This window comes from Drosophila pseudoobscura, chromosome X, assembly GCF_009870125.1.
Source record: "Drosophila pseudoobscura strain MV-25-SWS-2005 chromosome X, UCI_Dpse_MV25, whole genome shotgun sequence".
In the NCBI taxonomy this organism is placed as follows: domain Eukaryota; kingdom Metazoa; phylum Arthropoda; class Insecta; order Diptera; family Drosophilidae; genus Drosophila; species Drosophila pseudoobscura.
The window spans coordinates 43457011-43476646 of record NC_046683.1 but is presented as its reverse complement, the minus strand read 5'-3'; the positions used below and the strand labels follow the sequence as shown (position 1 = coordinate 43476646).

At 45.9% G+C, this 19636-nt stretch overlaps 1 protein-coding gene across 3 annotated transcripts; it reads right to left on the bottom strand.

Annotated features, from left to right (window-relative positions):
• Nucleotides 1-581: 581 nt before the first annotated feature.
• Nucleotides 582-8632, bottom strand: bmm (brummer). 3 transcript variants are annotated; one of them, XR_004469871.1, is made up of 8 exons: nucleotides 8189-8632; nucleotides 2470-3152; nucleotides 2228-2394; nucleotides 2062-2170; nucleotides 1904-1992; nucleotides 1567-1835; nucleotides 1319-1461; nucleotides 1031-1167 (listed from the first exon to the last, which is right to left on the bottom strand). XR_004469871.1 is itself a non-coding variant. In XM_015187125.2 (7 exons), exons 1-7 carry the CDS (start codon nucleotides 8346-8348, stop codon nucleotides 986-988), a joined length of 1659 nt encoding a protein of 552 aa, XP_015042611.1. In that variant the 5' UTR covers nucleotides 8349-8631; the 3' UTR covers nucleotides 582-985. The 3 variants fall into 3 exon arrangements, 2 of the variants coding, with proteins under 2 accessions (XP_015042611.1, XP_033238232.1); XM_015187125.2 differs by lacking the exon at nucleotides 1319-1461 and having other exon boundaries at nucleotides 582-1167; nucleotides 8189-8631; XM_033382341.1 differs by lacking the exons at nucleotides 1319-1461; nucleotides 8189-8632 and adding an exon at nucleotides 3254-3335 and having other exon boundaries at nucleotides 582-1167.
• Nucleotides 8633-19636: the final 11004 nt, after the last annotated feature.

Sequence of the window (19636 nt, the reverse complement as noted above, 5' to 3'; positions counted from 1 at the left end):
TCTTAGCTCAGCCCACATAATTGTAGTCTATTGATGAATAAATTTTCTATATGATTAGCTAGTTTTTAGTCCTTGCTTTTATTGAATTGTGTTTAAAACAAGGGCTAGGAAAAAAAGGTCCACAAAAATAAGTAAGTATGGAATGTCAGGTAACTTCTCCCTTCATTGCTGCAGGGAAATTGTACAGACGAAAAATCCCTGCACGAAGGGAGGATATCCTACCACAAAATAGAGAGAAACTTCCAAAAAACATTGAGCAAGTCCTACCCAACTTGAGCGCCAAATAGAAATAGCTTGAAGGTGAATGAGCGACAAGGATATTTAAATGCAATCCCTTGAAATAAATTATGCAGGGAAGTACGATTTGAGAGAGGCAAAATTTAAAAAACCTGCACGTGGAAGTTTCTGTACCCTTTGATCAAAAGTATACATATGTACGTTTAAAAATTGATTACACGAAAAAGCAGTGTAGCCGTCCGTTGATATGTATCGAACTTTAAGAATAGTATCGTTTCCCGAAAGTTATCGGTCGTGCAATCGTTATTGGAATTTAAATTTTTTTAATTGAAAATTGTATTTTGTTTCTTCGCGATTTATTTTATTGTATTTTATTTTATTTTATAGTTTATCAACTTAGATCTAAGACAATTGGGCATGGGTATTACAAGTCGTGTGAGGAGAGCGAGTTCCGCCTCCATTTCTAATAACAAGAAGGCAATTACTTTCTAATTGCCGCTTACAGGCTGACGGGATGTGCGGGGAGAGGGGATACAATGGCAGCATACGCGCTATGTTAAGTTAGGTACATACGTTGGTCGTACTAAAACTAGGATTACATTCTAATGGAAACTAAGGCTACAAAGGCCTTTCGCTTTGCTACGAGCCGCTTTGGAGATGTTTCGTTACAGTTCATATGACGAGACTAAAGTTACGTTCGCTGCTAGCTGCTGGCTGATGGCTGCTGGCTTATGGCTCATCTCATCTCTCATTCAATTTCTATGTACATGTCGTTGTTTTGCGTAGAGGCACTAAAACTTTGATCCGCCTCGGGATCACTGAGGACACTAGCGTCTGACTCGGCCTCAAAGTCCAGTCGGGGAAGAAATTGTGGCGCGTTCGTTGGTTTCGGTACATCCACGTTTGGCGTCTGAGCATCGATGAAAAAGTCTGCGAAGAATACAAATTAGTTAACATCAATTTTGAAGACATCATACTATATTCGTTGTGTGTTTTGTTGTGGGAATGAATGAATGAATTTTTTACGGGGAGACAATCAACATGTGTGGTGTGGACGTTCAATTTGGATCATATCATTTACCTGCCAATGGTATACGATTTGGACTTTAAGAAGGCTAAATATACATATATGAGGTGCATGAAAAGTACGATGAATAGTGTGCTTGGATGGAGTGCTTTAAAAGGCTACGTCGTGCAGTTCGGGAGTCGTGGGCATGATTTGTACTGTAAGAAAGTTTTTGTTTTCGTTCAATTTACAAATAATGATGAATCCCGTCTAGTGGATGATACGATGCGTCGTACTATGGTGAGGCTGTTTGGGCTACCAACCTGACTCGACGCCATTCCACTCGCTGACGACCGTGTTGTGGCTGTGCTGGTGGGGATTCGGATGGTCCTCGACGGAGCCCTCGTAGATCTGCAGGTCGGTGGCCAGTTCATCGTGCTCCGTCATATCATCGAAGTCGAAGATCTCGGTCACCTTCACCTTGTTCGTGTTGTTGTCGGTGTAGTAGTAGGCGTAGAGAGCATCGTTGTGCGTGGTCATCTTGAGAACGTGCTCAAAGTTGTCGACATCGTCCTCCAGGGGAGTGGCACCGCTAAAATTCGTTCATTTCGTTCGTGAGCAACTGTTCTTCTGAAGGCTTTTCGCTCTAAATCTCCTTACCACTCATCCACCAGAATGGAGACTCTGGGTCCATATAACCGGTTCGAGTGCAGCAGTCCAGTGGCATCAAAGTGCGGCTGATCGTACAGCTGCAAGATCATGCGGTCAAACGATTGTTACTTTGTATTCCTCCAGTGAAATGGTTCAAATCTACTCACCGTGAATTTATTGAGCAGGCGTATTTGCATGGCGTTGTTCAATTGATTGATCAGCTCCTCCACCATTTGTCGCGCTTGCTTGGTGAGTTTGGGTGTCAGGGTCGTTATTCTGGGGAAAGTTCGAGAGTTAGATTCGATTCGACAGTGTGTGCTGGGGCGAACCTACTTGGATATGGTGGCCAGGAAAAAGTCCATGGGCACTGTGGCTGGCAGCGAGAGCAGCTTGATGCCGCGATGCTTGAAGATCCAGTTGGCCAGGCCCTTGTTCGCCTGCTCGATGTAGTCCTGTATCACATCCAGAACTGTTTGTGGCATGTTTGAGCTCAAAGCGTCCTGCAAATAGTCAAAGGCATGGTCTGTAAGATGAGCTCTGCTTACAGCGAGAGAAAAAGGTGTAGAGCCTCGTACCTTTCTATGCTTTTTGCACTCCCTGCACTCTGGGTCGAACTCCTGCGGCTGGGCCACTGTCTCGGAGACGACAAACGTGGACTGTACCGCCACGCAGCGGCGGCAGTTGATTAGATTGTTGCGATGCAGGAATTGTAGGGCATCATCGAAGCCCTGCTGGCAGAACTTGCTGAGAAACTCGGGCCGCGGCGGGAACAGAATCCGTACAAATCGATTGATGTTCTGCCTGGAGATCTCGATGCTGGTGTTGGCCCAGTTCAGGTGGAACAGCTGGGAGCTCTGGTCCCGCGGACAGATGTCGCTCTCCCCGCAGAACGGACTGACCGTGATGGTGTTCTCGTCCAGAATGGGCAGATTGTCGGAGAAGGCGCCGTCCATGTAGCGAACGCCACGGAACCGTGGCGGCAGAATCCCCGAGAAGCCCGGTATGAAGCACGCACAGAGCAGCGCCTGCAGCACCTCCTCGCGCGACTCAAACTCGGAGATGATCACATTCTTGCCATCGTAGACGCGGGTCAGGGAGATGTGCAGCCGTCCGTTGACGCGCTTGTGGGCGTCGTCGGGCAGATGCTTCTGCAGCCCCTCCAGCAGGCAGGTCTGTATGTTGAAGGAGGGACTGAAGGGACCCAGTGAATAGCGACGCGCCTCGTTCACCACCCGAAAGAAGTCCGATGTCATGCTGCCTGCAAAGAGAGGAGGTGTGAAGGAGGACGCTTTCGATTAGTAGTTGTCGTATTTTGATAGTTTCCGCTAATCAGGCTTGTATAATAGATTTTGTTTGTGCCTTTGTTTTTGGCGAGGCTATCAGCAGATCTGCCGTGTCTGATGATGCTCTGGGGTTTGTGCGTCATTGTGTCATCCAAAGGGTCACATAGTGTTCCTGGCTTTGGCACTGCCATTGGTTCTCTACTCGGTTATGATAGGAAATGACGCGCAAGCCTTGAGTGCCTTGAGTGGTTTGGAAGTGTTTGTTTTTATTCGACCCCCAAGGCACGCAATTAATTAACGCGCCCGCTGATAAGCCACGCAACTATGGAGCCCCCGACCACCATATGGTTTATACGCATACACACACATGTAGTGTGGAATCGCAGATACAGTGCGTTGCCTAAATGTATGTAACTATTCCCTTCTCCATCGGATAATAGGTACGAAAATCCAGCAAACTCCACAGGATTTATGCCAATAATATGCGAATATTAAAAGTGCCATCGAATTATGAAACGCACTGTATGTGTGGTACATTAGTTTCGCGTGTGGCCTGTGGCATGTGCCAATGCTGATAAGAAAACTGCTTCCCATGGCCCAGCATTTTCCAAATATTTCGATTAGATTCGAACGGAGAGGCAGAGGCCTACATCGAATGATAAGGCCACCAAACACACACAGAGAGAGAGAGTCGTGCACATCTAAAGATCTGCCTTCCATGTATTTAATGTATTCCAGAAATTGACGCAAAGCGAATTAAAATCAGGCCATCAGACAAGACAAAACGCTAGTCTGGTCTGTTGTCTGGGCTTTGGGGTTTTGGGTTTGGGGTCTGCCCGATGGCCCCCTCGTGTCATGTGCATTGGTACTAAGATAAGGGGGAAAAACTAACCATAGTTAGTAACTGATTATATGATGATTTAATGCATCTTATCGACGATTATGAAAGCACCTAGTATCTACAATATGTTTGACATTGAACTATCAATTGAAGTTTGGAATCGTGCCGAAGAGCTGGCTCGTGCCCACAAGTGTGGGGTCCCATTCCCTCCCCTCGCCCCCGTTGCCACCTACATATCAAATTTGTTTTCGTGATATTCTGCTTTCCGTTCTGTCAACAACAATAAACTAGGGAGGTGCATACATACATACATATTTCTATGCAAATAAACAACGCTATCGGATTATCGGATTACGTGCAGCCTTTAATTGTTGTTGTTATTGTTTTGCAGGGGACAAATAATTAATTAAGGGATAAATTTATATGAGAAGAATCAGAAGATCATTTTCAGATTCATTTCTCTCATTGCCCGTCGGGCAAACGTAACCGCAAGTCAAGTGCACAACTGGCGGTTGCACATAACGGGAAACCGAACAGCCACAAAACGACAAACGTGGAGACAAAGAGAAACGAAACAGAGAGCTGCTGCTGCAACAAAAATACATACATATGTACATATATATGTATGTATATGCATGTGTACAATTTCTTGGGGGCTCGACTCGAATGGAATGGATAAACAAACAAGTTTTCATCACATGGCACGGGTGCGTGTGCGAGCAGACAAGATACATATGTACATGTGAACGACATACAACACAAACGCATGCATTTGTTGCTGCTTTCCATGGAACGCCGAAGGCAACAAACTTTCAACAAAAGAGAGGTGCCAGAGGGCAGCGGCGCCGGGAGCGGGAGCGGAAGCGGCACACACCCCCGTTTCGCTGGCAAGAAGCCACGCCATGCTCCGACTCGACTCTCCATCTCCTCTTCCGCTCGCACTTGTGAGGGCAAAAAAAAAACGCCTCATCACGTGATATTGTGGTTGTATTGGGAAAGAACTTCTGCTTCTTCCGCCTCTACGCAATGCGTGCGTGTGTGTGTGTGTGTACGCACAGTGGGAACAACAGTTTTATGGATATAGAGAGACAAGAACTGTTCGTTCAATGAAGCTTAAAAAGCTTCCCACCGAAAGGTGGGCATACTTATTGTTTGGACTGTACAAGTTTTCTGTTCTCATGTATATGTATGTAGGTCACGTTGCAATGCCAGGAGAGGGCAGGCCAGGCCATGCCCGTTCTGCACTTGGCAACGGATTTTGGGATGCATTTTGGGAAATGCTACGACTTTCTTTTGCTGTTTTTCAGGGTGGTTTCAAAGCGAGAGGGGGAGAGGGACAGAGAGCTGTGCCACAGCTGCCCTTCAGCTGGATTTACGCGAATGAGAAGCAGCTTGTGTGTAACGCTATCTACACGCTCTGCCGATTAGTTTTTTGTGCCGCAAAAGAAACTGTGTCAATCAACAATGATGTTATAATGCTCAAACCCCATTTACATTGCCGATTGATTGTGTCCGAGATCGCTGAAAGATACGCCGCTCATAGAGGACCCCACCACAAAGCAGTCGGCTGATAAGCGGCCATATGCATATTATAAAAGCCAGCTGCAAATTAACTGTAAATACACACATATGTACATGCATGCGTATGTACATGTGCATTTGTAATTATTTGCTTTGTGCTCTAATCGGTTGGACATAGGGAACTAAGCCCCAAAGCAATTGACGTCAAGTGCGGTGCAGGGATATGTATTTATATTGTTGTATTATTATAAGTGCCAGTATGTACATAGATAATGATCAATCTAAGCCAAACAAAGAGCTCATTGTGCGACTTAAATTAACACACAATCTGCACTTGACTCATATTGCAATATGTAACAAAAATCGAATCACCCAATGTGCATATATGTATGTATGTACGTATATCTGATACACCCTAAACTTGGACTTTGGGCGACGGCAATCAGAGGACACGGCATGGCACGGGCACGGCACACAATAAACATGACTCCCACCACATGATAAGGTACCGGTAAAGGTAATTTCTGCCGATAAGCAATGAATACACATACAGATTCGTACGAATGTGTGCGCGTGTGTGTGTGTGTCCGATGATGAATTGCAGTTAAGATTTCTAAAATTTTTGATTGCAGGAGAGTAACACGACGCTTGAAGGTCGGCCATTGGCTTGTATTAACTAAAAATAAATACATATACATATTTGCATTTAGAAATTCCGCCGCAGAAGGTCTGACTTTGCTCTTGAACTCCATGGAAAATCAATCAAAACAAGGCAATTTACACCCACTGATAACATCTCGGGGAACAGGCCCTTGGCAGCGTCATTGCAGTGTAACTAAATATGTATTGTATTTACAATGCGAAGAATATTGAAAACAAAAATCAGATGATCTCTAAACAAGGGCCACACGAATACACGAATGAATGCCGGACTCGTTCGAGTGGTTCGCGAACAGGAAACCACGGCTGATAAAAATGGTTATAAAAGCGCGATCATGAATGGAAATGCGAATGGTTTCAACTTGAAAGGCTCTTATCAGCCAAGTACAGTTCGTTTCATAAGGTAAAATCTGATTTGTGGCGCAGTTTTCTCTGGTCATCGCTTCCTAAATGTGGGCCCGGGGCTGGGGCAAGGTACATTTCGGATAATAAAAACTTTCACATATCCCATCTGCTGGCGGAACAAATCATCTCTTTGTTTTGCGGCTACGCTACTGTACTTAGAACCGACGCCAAGCCGGAGGTTACCCAACTAAAAGCAATTAAAAGTCCACACTAGATGCAGCACTTGGGTGAATCAGAGATCAAAATGCAGTCGACCAAATTTAATTGCCGCAATTAAAGTGGTTACTGAAATTACGGTTCCCACTGTCTTGTGTGTGTGCAGGTGTGTGTGTGTCTAACGAATTGCTTTACCTGTTACAAATGCACAGGCATCTGACGGACGAACTTTCTGGCATAAGCGAGAGATTCGGAGAGACAGCAAGAGGGTTCCAGCAGCAAGCTGCAACAATGGCAGGCAGGCAGGCAGGTAGGAGAAGGAGAAGGAGGAAACAGCAGTGAGAGTGCAATGAGAGGAGAGCCAAATATGCAAAAGGGAATAATATAATACAGAGTGATGCACTCCCCCTCTGCGTCGTTGGAAGCAAAGTCAATGGAAATTGAGCATAGCAGAGACATCCATCGGCAGCGGTAGCGGCAGCGGCAGTGGCAGCGACAGCTGGGGGTGATGATCATCATCGAACGACCCAAGTCGATTGATTATTTTAACGATCGAACGCTGCTGACGTTATTCCCTGCCGATTGTAGATGGCGACCGCGTGCCACTGCTCCATTGGTCAAATGATAAGGCCGTAAGGCAACTGTGCATACTCGTAGTCGAATCGTATGTACGTACATATTACACAAAAACCATGAGTAATACTCTGCCACATTTGTTTTGATCTCCCCTTAGTTTGTGTCCCCTTTTGATTGACATGTTTATACCCATTCTACAAGCGGAGCGTTACACACCCACACGCACACAAGCACATTTAAATATACAAAATACAAAAAGCAAGACTTATACATATCCCATCCCACAGCTATTTATATACACACATCGACTTTTACAATAACAAAACCTATTTTCATCACATTCCGAAATATGTAAGTTCCGTTGAACGCGCCTCCCAAGCTAAACAAAACAACCAGCTTGCTCGACCTTCAGCATCTCGATAAAAGTATATGTATACATGAGCATACACACACAGAATGCGTACGAATGTAAATGCGATGTGTATGCGTGTGTTTGTGTTTGTGTAGCCCGCCCATTTATTTGTTTCTGCTGTTGGTCGCTGCTCTACAAAAGTACGTTGTCCCGGCCTATCGAATATGTTTTCGTGTGGATTTCAGCTGCGTCGTAGTTTTCATAGCAGAGACGAGCCCCCTTCGACAATTTGGAACACTCTCACACAACAGACAACCCGTAGGTTCTCGAACTAAGTTCGTTGCGACCCACAAACCATAAACAGGCCATCAACTAATTTTATATTCACGCAATAACAAGTCGCTGAACCGGAGTCAGCTGTTCTATGTACTTAGGCATATATGCATGTATGTACATTCATAGGTTCAAACTGCAAAAAAAAAAAATAGCACAAAACTCACCCAATGGCAAATCACAGAGCAGGCAGCATGCTGCCAGGGAACCGGCCGAAGCTCCACCAATTTTCTCTAGCAATAGGTGTGGAGCATATTTCTTAAAGCAAACGGCGACTCCGACGTGGTAGATGCCCAAGAATCCGCAACCCGCAAATGATAGATTCATGCTTTGAATACTATTTAAGTATGTATGTATGTGTTTCGACTGAGAACGGGTTGACGTTGTTTCTATTTATTGTCCGTTTGTTCGTTCTTGTCTCTCGCACTTTTCAACGAATTGTTTGTTGTCTTTTTTACAATATTCGTGCTCAGCTCTTTTGCGATAAAAATTTCCGCAAATTTCCGAATGTGCAACAGAGCTCTCGTTGTGGTATCACTTTCAATAATAAAATAATTTCTGCGCCGCACTTCCGACGTCGTCTTCCCGAACCGTTATTTGTAAATAAACAGTGTGCAGTGTGACCGCGGATCTATCGTTAAAATATACTGCCCGACCCTCAGAAATACCAAAATATACCGTCTCATTTTAAAAATACACCGTAAATATACTGACGAATTCCAGTTCTACTATACGTTTTCCTCTTTTTTGATATTCCTTCGAATATTATTAGTAATATAGAACATTTATCAATGCAGACATAATTTTATCCAATTAATGGACCAATTTTCTAAATAACTGGATTATTTTAAATACTTGCTTTTTAGCAAAAATGGTAAAAAACAAACAACCAAAGAGGATAGTCGTTCAAATTTTTCAATTTTGATATTCCGTTAAATATTACTAGCTAGATGGAGTAATTAGCCATGCCCGCATAGTTTTATAAGATTGATGAATTAATTTTCTACTTAACTGGCTTATTTTAAATACTCGCTTTGTTTGGATCTTGTCTAAAAAAAGGTTTTAGCGAAATAGGTATAAGAGGAAAAGATTTAAGTGAAATTGGTCAAACAAAAAAACGAAAGAGGATAGTCGTTCATATTGTTCAATATAGAGATTCCGTTGAATAATTCTGGATAACTGAAATCGTTATTTCTGCCCATATTATTTTAGGTAATTGATGAATCAATTTTCTACAAGATTAGCTACTTTTTAGTACTTGCTTTTATTGTATTTTGATTAAAACAAGGTTTAAGCAAAATAGTTCAACAAAAAAAACAGTCGCAATGTTGCTGTTATTTGAAGACATGCTGCTTGTAAGCCGTAGTATACGCTTTTGTATACCCTATTTTGTTAATTTAATATGAAGATAAAACGTAATCTAAAAAGACCTTTTCTCAAATTAATATGTTTTAGACATATTCATGCATATGTTTAGTTTCTTGTAAATATATCCCGATCCCGATACATATTCTTGGTCTTTGTAAGAAGACAATAAGCTAAAAATATCGTTGTGATAGTTTTAAAACAGAGATTGACTAGTTTCTGCATTAATTACAGCATGGGATGACAAACATTTCCGCAATTCTATAATAATTGTTGCCGCAACATTGTACATGGAATGAAACTAAGAATGGCCAATGAAAATCGTACAAAATGCATTGCAAAACTTGATGCTGCTGCATTGTTTTGAAGAACATTTTTGGCATGATGGCAGGAAACGGCCGAGACAGAATGTCCGGATATGACGTGTTAATATTCCCCAATTATTGCGGCATGTTCACCCTTAGGGAATAATATAGAATAATAATAATAATATAAAATAATTTCAATGTATGGATTGGGAATCATTGCTGCCTACCGGTTATTACCGATTCAAATAAATACCAAAATAAACGGCCTAATTTTTTAAATATACCGAAAATGTACCAATAATTAAATTAATTTCCTTTAATAAAAGAGTAACAAAGCCGTGTTTTCCTTTTTGAGAACGTTCTTTCATTTGTTGATTTTACAAAATCAACAAAATTTTTCATCGACCAAAAGGGCCATATATTTTACTCGGGACAGAATGTGACCAGATGTGCATGCTATATATTTAGACAAGCTATATTTCACATATGGACGGACATACATGCTTAACGGTTACACTGTTTAGTGTTGGCTTACAAATAAAATCTGTTAAAGATTCAAATTTTGTATACAACAGCTTGTTTAAATGTCTTTTTGGTGACGATAATGCTCGGAGAAATCACTAGAATATTGTATAAATCCGTTTTTGCGGAACAGAAATGCAATTAACATGTTTTTATCCCCTTATGAATTAATAAAATGGAAGCCTGGTATAAAGTTAAACAATTTTAATATCCATATAATTATCTTTCGAATGCCCTAATGAGATTAAATGAGTCTTCACTATTGCATTTTTCTAGCCGACCTCGATCAAACATAGACATCCGCGAGATTAAGGAAACAACAACTTTAAATGGCCAATTCGGCCGAGATAGGGTTTATTTTTTCTGTTAGTATTTTTTTGTATTTGTACTTGTATTCGTCGGCAGAATCTAGGCTATTAATTAATATTTAAAAAAAAAAAGAATAAATAAGAAAATATAACATGAATATAATATGATAGTGAAACGTAGTCATGAGTGAATAGAAAACGGTAGTTGGGTGGGACCCTGCTAGGGATAACGAAACCAACTATCCCCGCTGACGAAAGTGCCAACGAGGACAAGTCTGTCCTATAAATTAGTTTTGTTTTTTTTTGTATGTTTTTTTTTGTTTTTTTCAATAAATCCTAGCCGTCGTAGCCGCTGAGAGGAGTAGAAGTGAGGAAAATGGACATGGTAGTTATGTATCGGAGGTAGAAGGAAAGGAAGTGTGTGTCCCGAGTTGTGGTCCAGGTATTAGTAGGTGGTAATACCAGGTATTACCAGGTGGTAGTAGCCTCGTTGTCCGACTCGTGGAGCTCGCTGTCCGGATCTGAAAAGAGGAAGAGGTGCCGGAGGATCTGTCGAGTCGGGGTCCGGGCTATGTCCAGAGGCATTAACGTCGTTGTCCGATTCTGGGGGATTTAGTTATTTAGTGTTGTATTTAATTAGGCGATTAATTGTAGATGTAGGTGTTTATTTATTTGATTGAATCTATTTAGATTTATCAATTTATTGATTTAAATTAACCGATTTATGTATTTCAATTTATTTATTTGGTTATCTAAACATTGAATTAATTATTCGCTTATTTATTTATTGCACTATTTATTTGTTTTCTCGTTACGATTGAAGGTATTGAGGATTAATTAGCCAGGAACTAGGTGTTTAGTGGAGTAGGGTAGTCAGATAATAAACAATCCAATTTATCACCAAGATAGTTAAGTAAATAGGGAATAGACGAAGGAAAGGAGTACGTTAGGAAAATTGGTTGATGAGTGACCCGGAGATTTTTAAAGGGTCGGGAAAGACAAGGCGTAGCCCAGAGGCACAGCGCAGGTACCAGCCGTACAACATGCCGACGACTCGGTCCCAGGACGGTAAAGCCGGCAGTAGGCCGGGAGGGTTCGCAAGTGGCGGAAAACGTACATGCGGTGTTGTACCAGGAGGACCCAGAGGCCGGAGCGGTAGGAGGTCAACAGCGAACCCGTAAGGACCTGGTGTTACCGTCCGAGTTAAGCTCAGCCGTGAACGCAGCGTTAGCCCAAGCACAGGAGAACTACCGAGCGTCGCTCGGGCAGCAAATGGAAGCGCTGAGATCGTCAATGCAAGCGGACATGCTAGAGTTCATGCGAGAGATCAACGCTGCGGTGGGTTTGTTAAAAGCGGAGCCAACGGCGAGTGATGCGAAGGGAAGGAATCGGGGATCAAATGCAACCAGTCTGGGAGGAGGTCAACAGGAAGCACCCGCGAACCAGCAAGCACATCCAACGCACTTGTTCGTGGACAACCGAACATTGGAGGCCGATCAGAGGACCCAAGCCGATCAGAGACCCGTGGAGGAGTGGCTGTTCAACGGGACGGGCGCAGGAGCAAACCCTAACAGGAATCGACCGAGTTTCGGAGAGGCTAGGCAGGAGCAAGTGCAGATACGAAGATGGGGACTTAGCTTCGATGGCGATCCAAAGGGGATGCCCGTGGCGGAATTCATATTCCGGGTGGAGCATCTTCAGACGTCGTATCAGGTACCGTGGGCGGAGGTGTTGAAAGCCTATCACACATTGGTCAGTGGCCACGCAAGGGACTGGTACTGGATGCACGTTCGGACGGTAGGAATGCCGGACTGGCCGAATCTGAGATATGGTCTCCAGCAGCAGTTTCAAGTGCGTCGGACAGAGTTCAAGCGAGAGCAAGAGCTCAGGGAACGCCGACAACGCCACGGGGAGTCGGTGGACCAGTACATCCAGAAGATGTTGGTGTTGAGGTCGAGATTGCTGAATCCGTTCTCGGATTATGATCTAATAAAGAACATAAAGATCAAAATTAGGGATGCAATTTCGAGGGTGATTTATCCAATGCAGATACCAAATCTTCAGAAGCTGCGAGAAGAGTGTGCGGACGCCGAGAAACTGCTCGCGACGCGATGGACAAGGAGCGGTCCAGACCATGGGGGTAGTAGGCGCAGGGAAGAGCACAAAGTACATGAATTGGATGCGAACACTCACGACCCGGAGGAACAGACCGAGGCATTGGACGCTGTCCATAGGACGAGGGAACCCGGAGGCGATCGCACCCAGCTGAGGTGCTGGAATTGCGCTCAGCCGGGTCACACCTATTTTGAGTGTGAGTCGGCCGTGCGTAACCTGTTCTGCTACAAGTGCGGGCTGGCCGGGGTCATCCTCCCTAAATGCCCTAAATGTCGGCCGGGAAACGCGAAAAGGAGCACGACACTATTGGAGGAGTCGAGTTCCACGTCGCCGCGAAGCAGCCAATGGATAGATTCTCCAACGTTAAATTAGATACCCCTAAGGAAAGAAGTAGCAATAATAATATTTACACTACCATATATAAGGTTAACCAAGCTGTATTACCCGAAGCTAGATGGTCCGAGCGCAAGCCGATAAAGGAAAGACAGCGGCAGTACGAGCAGGCTAGGAATCGGATAATGGGGGACGAAGCCGATGAGAGTATCCGAACGGGAGCAGTCAGAGCACAGCGGGCTCGGGACAGGTTTCAGGGGCGCAAGAGGAGGCGGCTCCAGGTGTGTGCAGCAGTCCACTCGGCAATGCGTCAGGATGACAGGCCATTCGCACGAGTAAAGTTGGGCCCGAGGACGCTGATGGGACTACTGGATACACTACTGGTGGCCTGGAACTGATAGGAGAATTGGAGCTGAAACTTCAAGACATAAAGAAATTCTCAGTACATACAGCGGGCGGCACTCCTCATAAAATACTGGGACATGTGTCGACGGTAATGACGTATGGAGGCCAGAAGCAGACTATGGAGTTGTTCCTGTGTCCCTCGCTGAAGCAACCGCTGTACCTAGGGGTCGATTTCTGGCGGAAGTTTGGTCTGGCTCCGCATATAGTAGGCCTAGAACGATACAAGGAATTAGCCGAAATTGATGCTGAGGTGCTGACTAGGAGTAGACCAATGGAACCGCACGAGTTGACGCACACGCAGCAGACACGTCTGGACCAGGTGAAGAACAACTTCACGGCATTCGACACACATGGTTTGGGAAGAACGACGCTCGAAAGGCACGAAATTCAATTAATCGAGGGAGCCGTACCCGTAAAGGAGCGATTCTTCCCGGTATCTCCCGCGGTGCAAGAGCTGTTGTTTGCCGAGGTGGACGAAATGTTGCGTCTGGAGCCTGAAAGTCGGACGTACACAGCATTCACGGTGCCGGGCAGACCACTCTATCAATTTAAATCGATGCCCTTTGTGTTGAGCAATGCAGCTCACCGGCTGTGTCGGTCGATGGATCGAGTAATTCCACAACGACTCCGAAGCCATGTCTTTGTATACTTAGACGATCTACTAGTTATTTCCCGGACGTTTGAGGAGCTTCCCCTGTTGGAGGAAGTGGCCAAGTGTCTCAAGGAGGCAAACCTGACAATTGGAAGAAAAAAATCGAAATTCGGCTATTTAAAGTATTTAAGGTACATCGTAGGCGACGGCGCACTTAGGACAGATCCGGAGAAAGTACAGGCGATCACCCAAATACCAATGCCAAGGAACTTGAGACAAATCCGGAGATTTTTGGGTACAGCTGGCTGGTATCGGCGGTTTATCCGAAATTTCTCGGCACTCTCGGCTCTTCTGACAGACTGTCTGAAAGGAAAAGGGCAATTTAAGCTGACGGAGGAGGCAGGAAAATCGTTCGATGAGCTCAAAAAAGCACTTACCAGCGCCCCCGTGCTACATCACCCGGACTTTAAGAAGCACTTCTTTATCCAGTTTGATGCGAGTCACGTGGGGATTGGAGCAGTTCTCTTCCAGAGGGATGATGAAGGAGCAGAGCACCCGATCGCCTTCTTTTCGGCGAAGCTAAGAGGGGCACAGCTCAACTATAGCGTACCAGAGAAGGAGTGTCTGGCGGCGGTAAGAGCCATAGAGAAGTTCCGTGCATACGTAGAACTGATACCATTCACGGTGATAACAGATCACGCAAAGCACTGGATGGGAGGCTAGCCAGGTGGTCGTTGGCTCTCCAGGCTTATGACTTCGAAATCGAGCACCGCAAAGGAAAGGAAAATATCATCGCCGATATGCTGTCACGTCCCTTTGACGTTGACGCTATCGACTTCCTGGAGTTCGACACCACAGCCTTCGAGGATGAAGAATACCGAAGAAAAATCGAGTCCGTCCAGAGCGATGAGGATGAGTTCCCAGACCTGAAGGTGGAGGAAGGACTGCTGTTTAAGCGCACACAATTTGGCCGGCCGGAATTAGAGGAGTTTTCGTGGAAGCTATGGATCCCGGAAGCCCTGACGAGCACACTGATCCAACAGGCTCTCGACAGCGATGTGGCAATGCATGGAGGAATCGCGAGGACACTGGGACGGCTGCGACAGTTTTATTATTGGCCCCGGATGACCGTGCAGGTGAAGGCATATGTGGCTGATTGTGACACCTGCAAAGAAACAAAACATTCAACACAGGTTCACCGTCCACTCATGGGGGCCGAAACCAGAACGGAGAGGCCGATTCAAAAACTGTACCTGGATTTCCTGGGCCCATATCCGAGGACTCGAAGTGGCAATGTAGTCATACTAATAGTCCTCGATCACATTTCCAGATATGTCTGGTTGAAGGCTTTGCCTAAGGCGACGTCTTCGGCCGTGATCCGATTCTTGCACGCCGAGGTCTTCGCGCAGTTTGGCGTGCCTGAAATAGTACACACCGATAATGGAAAGCAATTTGTATCAGCTGAATTCTCTCAATACCTGGATAGGAGAAGCATAACGCACCTGAAGTCGGGGAGCTATGAACCGCAGGCGAACGCGGCCAAACGAGTGAACCAGACAGTACTGGCAGCACAAAGGACGTACGCTAGTGAGGATCCCACGCGCTGGGAACGATAGGCCAGGGTGGCAAAGAGGCGGATCATAACAAATGGCGCCCAATGGTAATAGAAGGGATCGATTTTAAACGCGAGTCTTAAAGACCCGGTGTAAAATGGAACCCTGGTAGATCGAAACTCAGCCGGTGCGCGAGCCGGGAATAAATCCTAGCCGTCGTAGCCGCTGAGAGGAGTGGAAGTGAGGAAAATGGACATGGTAGCTATGTATCGGAGGTAGAAGGGAAGGAAGTGTGTGTCCCGAGTTGTGGTCCAGCCTCGTTGTCCGACTCGTGGAGCTCGCTGTCCGGATCTGAAAAGAGGAAGAGGTGCCGGAGGATCTGTCGAGTCGGGGTCCGGGTTATGTCCAGAGGCATTAACGTCGTTGTCCGATTCTGGGGGATTTAGTTATTTAGTGTTGTATTTAATTAGGCGATTAATTGTAGATGTAGGTGCTTATTTATTTGATTGAATCAATTTAGATATTTAGATTTATCAATTTATTGATTTAAATTAACCGATTTATGTATTTAAATTTATTTATTTGGTTATCTAAACATTGAATTAATTATTCGCTTATTTATTTATTTGTTTTTTCGTTACGATTGAAGGTATTGAGGATTAATTAGCCAGGAACTAGGTGTTTAGTGGAGTAGGGTAGTCAGATAATAAACAATCCAATTTATTTATCACCAAGATAGTTAAGTAAATAGGGAATAGACGAAGGAAAGGAGTACGTTAGGAAAATTGGTTGATGAGTGACCCGGAGAATTTTAAAGGGTCGGGAAAGACAAGGCGTAGCCCAGAAGCACAGCCGACGACTCGGTCCCAGTTTCAAGTTCGTCGGACAGAGTTCGAGCGAGAGCAAGAGCTCAGGGAACGCCGACAACGCCACGGGGAGTCGGCGGACCAGTACATCCAGGAGATGTTGGTGTTGAGGTCGAGATTGCTGAATCCGTTCTCGGATTATGATCTAATAAAGATCATAAAGATGCAATTTCGAGGGTTATTTATCCAATGCAGATACCAAATCTACAGAAGCTGCGAGAAGAGTGTGCGGACGCCGAGAAACTGCTGGCGACGAGGACAAGGAGCGGTCCAGACCATGGGGGTAGTAGGCGCAGGGAAGAGCACAAAGTACATGAATTGGATGCGAACACTCACGACCCGGAGGAACAGACCGAGGCATTGGATGCTGTCCATAGGACGAGGGAACCCGGAGCCGATCGCACTCAGCTGAGGTGCTGGAATTGCGCTCAGCCGGGTCACACCTATTTTGAGTGTGAGTCGGCCGTGCGTAACCTGTTCTGCTACAAGTGCGGGCTGGCCGGGGTCATCCTCCCTAAATGCCCTAAATGTCGGCCGGGAAACGCGAAAAGGAGCACGACGCAATTGGAGGAGTCGAGTTCCACGTCGCCGCGAAGCAGCCAATAGATAGGCCCTCCAACGTTAAATTAGATACCCCTAAGGAAAGAAGTAGCAATAATAATATTTACACTACCATATATAAGGTTAACCAAGCTGTATTACCCGAAGCTAGATGGTCCGAGCGCAAGCCGATAAAGGAAAGACAGCGGCAGTACGAACAGGCCAGGAATCGGATAATGGGGGACGAAGCCGATGAGAGTATCCGAACGGGAGCAGTCAGAGTACAGCGGGCTCGGGACAGGTTTCAGGGGCGCAAGAGGAGGCGGCTCCAGGTGTGTGCAGCAGTCCACTCGGCAATGCGTCAGGATGACAGGCCATTCGCACGAGTAAAGTTGGGCCCGAGGACGCTGATGGGACTACTGGATACACTACTGGTGGCCTGGAACTGATAGGAGAATTGGAGCTGAAACTTCAAGACATAAAGAAATTCTCAGTACATACAGCGGGCGGCACTCCTCATAAAATACTGGGACATGTGTCGACGGTAATGACGTATGGAGGCCAGAAGCAGACTATGGAGTTGTTCCTGTGTCCCTCGCTGAAGCAACCGCTGTACCTAGGGGTCGATTTCTGGCGGAAGTTTGGTCTGGCTCCGCATATAGTAGGCCTAGAACGATACAAGGAATTAGCCGAAATTGATGCTGAGGTGCTGACTAGGAGTAGACCAATGGAACCGCACGAGTTGACGCACACGCAGCAGACACGTCTGGACCAGGTGAAGAACAACTTCACGGCATTCGACACACATGGTTTGGGAAGAACGACGCTCGAAAGGCACGAAATTCAATTAATCGAGGGAGCCGTACCCGTAAAGGAGCGATTCTTCCCGGTATCTCCCGCGGTGCAAGAGCTGTTGTTTGCCGAGGTGGACGAAATGTTGCGTCTGGAGCCTGAAAGTCGGACGTACACAGCATTCACGGTGCCGGGCAGACCACTCTATCAATTTAAATCGATGCCCTTTGGGTTGAGCAATGCAGCTCACCGGCTGTGTCGGTCGATGGATCGAGTAATTCCACAACGACTCCGAAGCCATGTCTTTGTATACTTAGACGATCTACTAGTTATTTCCCGGACGTTTGAGGAGCTTCCCCTGTTGGAGGAAGTGGCCAAGTGTCTCAAGGAGGCAAACCTGACAATTGGAAGAAAAAAATCGAAATTCGGCTATTTAAAGTATTTAAGGTACATCGTAGGCGACGGCGCACTTAGGACAGATCCGGAGAAAGTACAGGCGATCACCCAAATACCAATGCCAAGGAACTTGAGACAAATCCGGAGATTTTTGGGTACAGCTGGCTGGTATCGGCGGTTTATCCGAAATTTCTCGGCACTCTCGGCTCTTCTGACAGACTGTCTGAAAGGAAAAGGGCAATTTAAGCTGACGGAGGAGGCAGGAAAATCGTTCGATGAGCTCAAAAAAGCACTTACCAGCGCCCCCGTGCTACGTCACCCGGACTTTAAGAAGCACTTCTTTATCCAGTTTGATGCGAGTCACGTGGGGATTGGAGCAGTTCTCTTCCAGAGGGATGATGAAGGAGCAGAGCACCCGATCGCCTTCTTTTCGGCGAAGCTAAGAGGGGCACAGCTCAACTATAGCGTACCAGAGAAGGAGTGTCTGGCGGCGGTAAGAGCCATAGAGAAGTTCCGTGCATACGTAGAACTGATACCATTCACGGTGATAACAGATCACGCAAAGCACTGGATGGGAGGCTAGCCAGGTGGTCGTTGGCTCTCCAGGCTTATGACTTCGAAATCGAGCACCGCAAAGGAAAGGAAAATATCATCGCCGATATGCTGTCACGTCCCTTTGACGTTGACGCTATCGACTTCCTGGAGTTCGACACCACAGCCTTCGAGGATGAAGAATACCGAAGAAAAATCGAGTCCGTCCAGAGCGATGAGGATGAGTTCCCAGACCTGAAGGTGGAGGAAGGACTGCTGTTTAAGCGCACACAATTTGGCCGGCCGGAATTAGAGGAGTTTTCGTGGAAGCTATGGATCCCGGAAGCCCTGACGAGCACACTGATCCAACAGGCTCTCGACAGCGATGTGGCAATGCATGGAGGAATCGCGAGGACACTGGGACGGCTGCGACAGTTTTATTATTGGCCCCGGATGACCGTGCAGGTGAAGGCATATGTGGCTGATTGTGACACCTGCAAAGAAACAAAACATTCAACACAGGTTCACCGTCCACTCATGGGGGCCGAAACCAGAACGGAGAGGCCGATTCAAAAACTGTACCTGGATTTCCTGGGCCCATATCCGAGGACTCGAAGTGGCAATGTAGTCATACTAATAGTCCTCGATCACATTTCCAGATATGTCTGGTTGAAGGCTTTGCCTAAGGCGACGTCTTCGGCCGTGATCCGATTCTTGCACGCCGAGGTCTTCGCGCAGTTTGGCGTGCCTGAAATAGTACACACCGATAATGGAAAGCAATTTGTATCAGCTGAATTCTCTCAATACCTGGATAGGAGAAGCATAACGCACCTGAAGTCGGGGAGCTATGAACCGCAGGCGAACGCGGCCGAACGAGTGAACCAGACAGTACTGGCAGCAATAAGGACGTACGCTAGTGAGGATCACACGCGCTGGAAACGATAGGCCAGGGTGGCAAAGAGGCGGATCATAACAGTTTATTAGAATAA

Coding starts and splice junctions, on each gene's coding strand:
- bmm (XM_015187125.2), bottom strand. CDS start 8,348: ATGAATCTATCATTTGCGGGTTGCGGATTCTTGGGCATCTACCACGTC. Junction 1,836..1,903: donor TCCATTCTGGTGGATGAGTG/GTAAGGAGATTT, acceptor AACGAATTTTAG/CGGTGCCACTCCCCTGGAGG. Junction 1,168..1,566: donor GTGGAATGGCGTCGAGTCAG/GTTGGTAGCCCA, acceptor TATTCTTCGCAG/ACTTTTTCATCGATGCTCAG.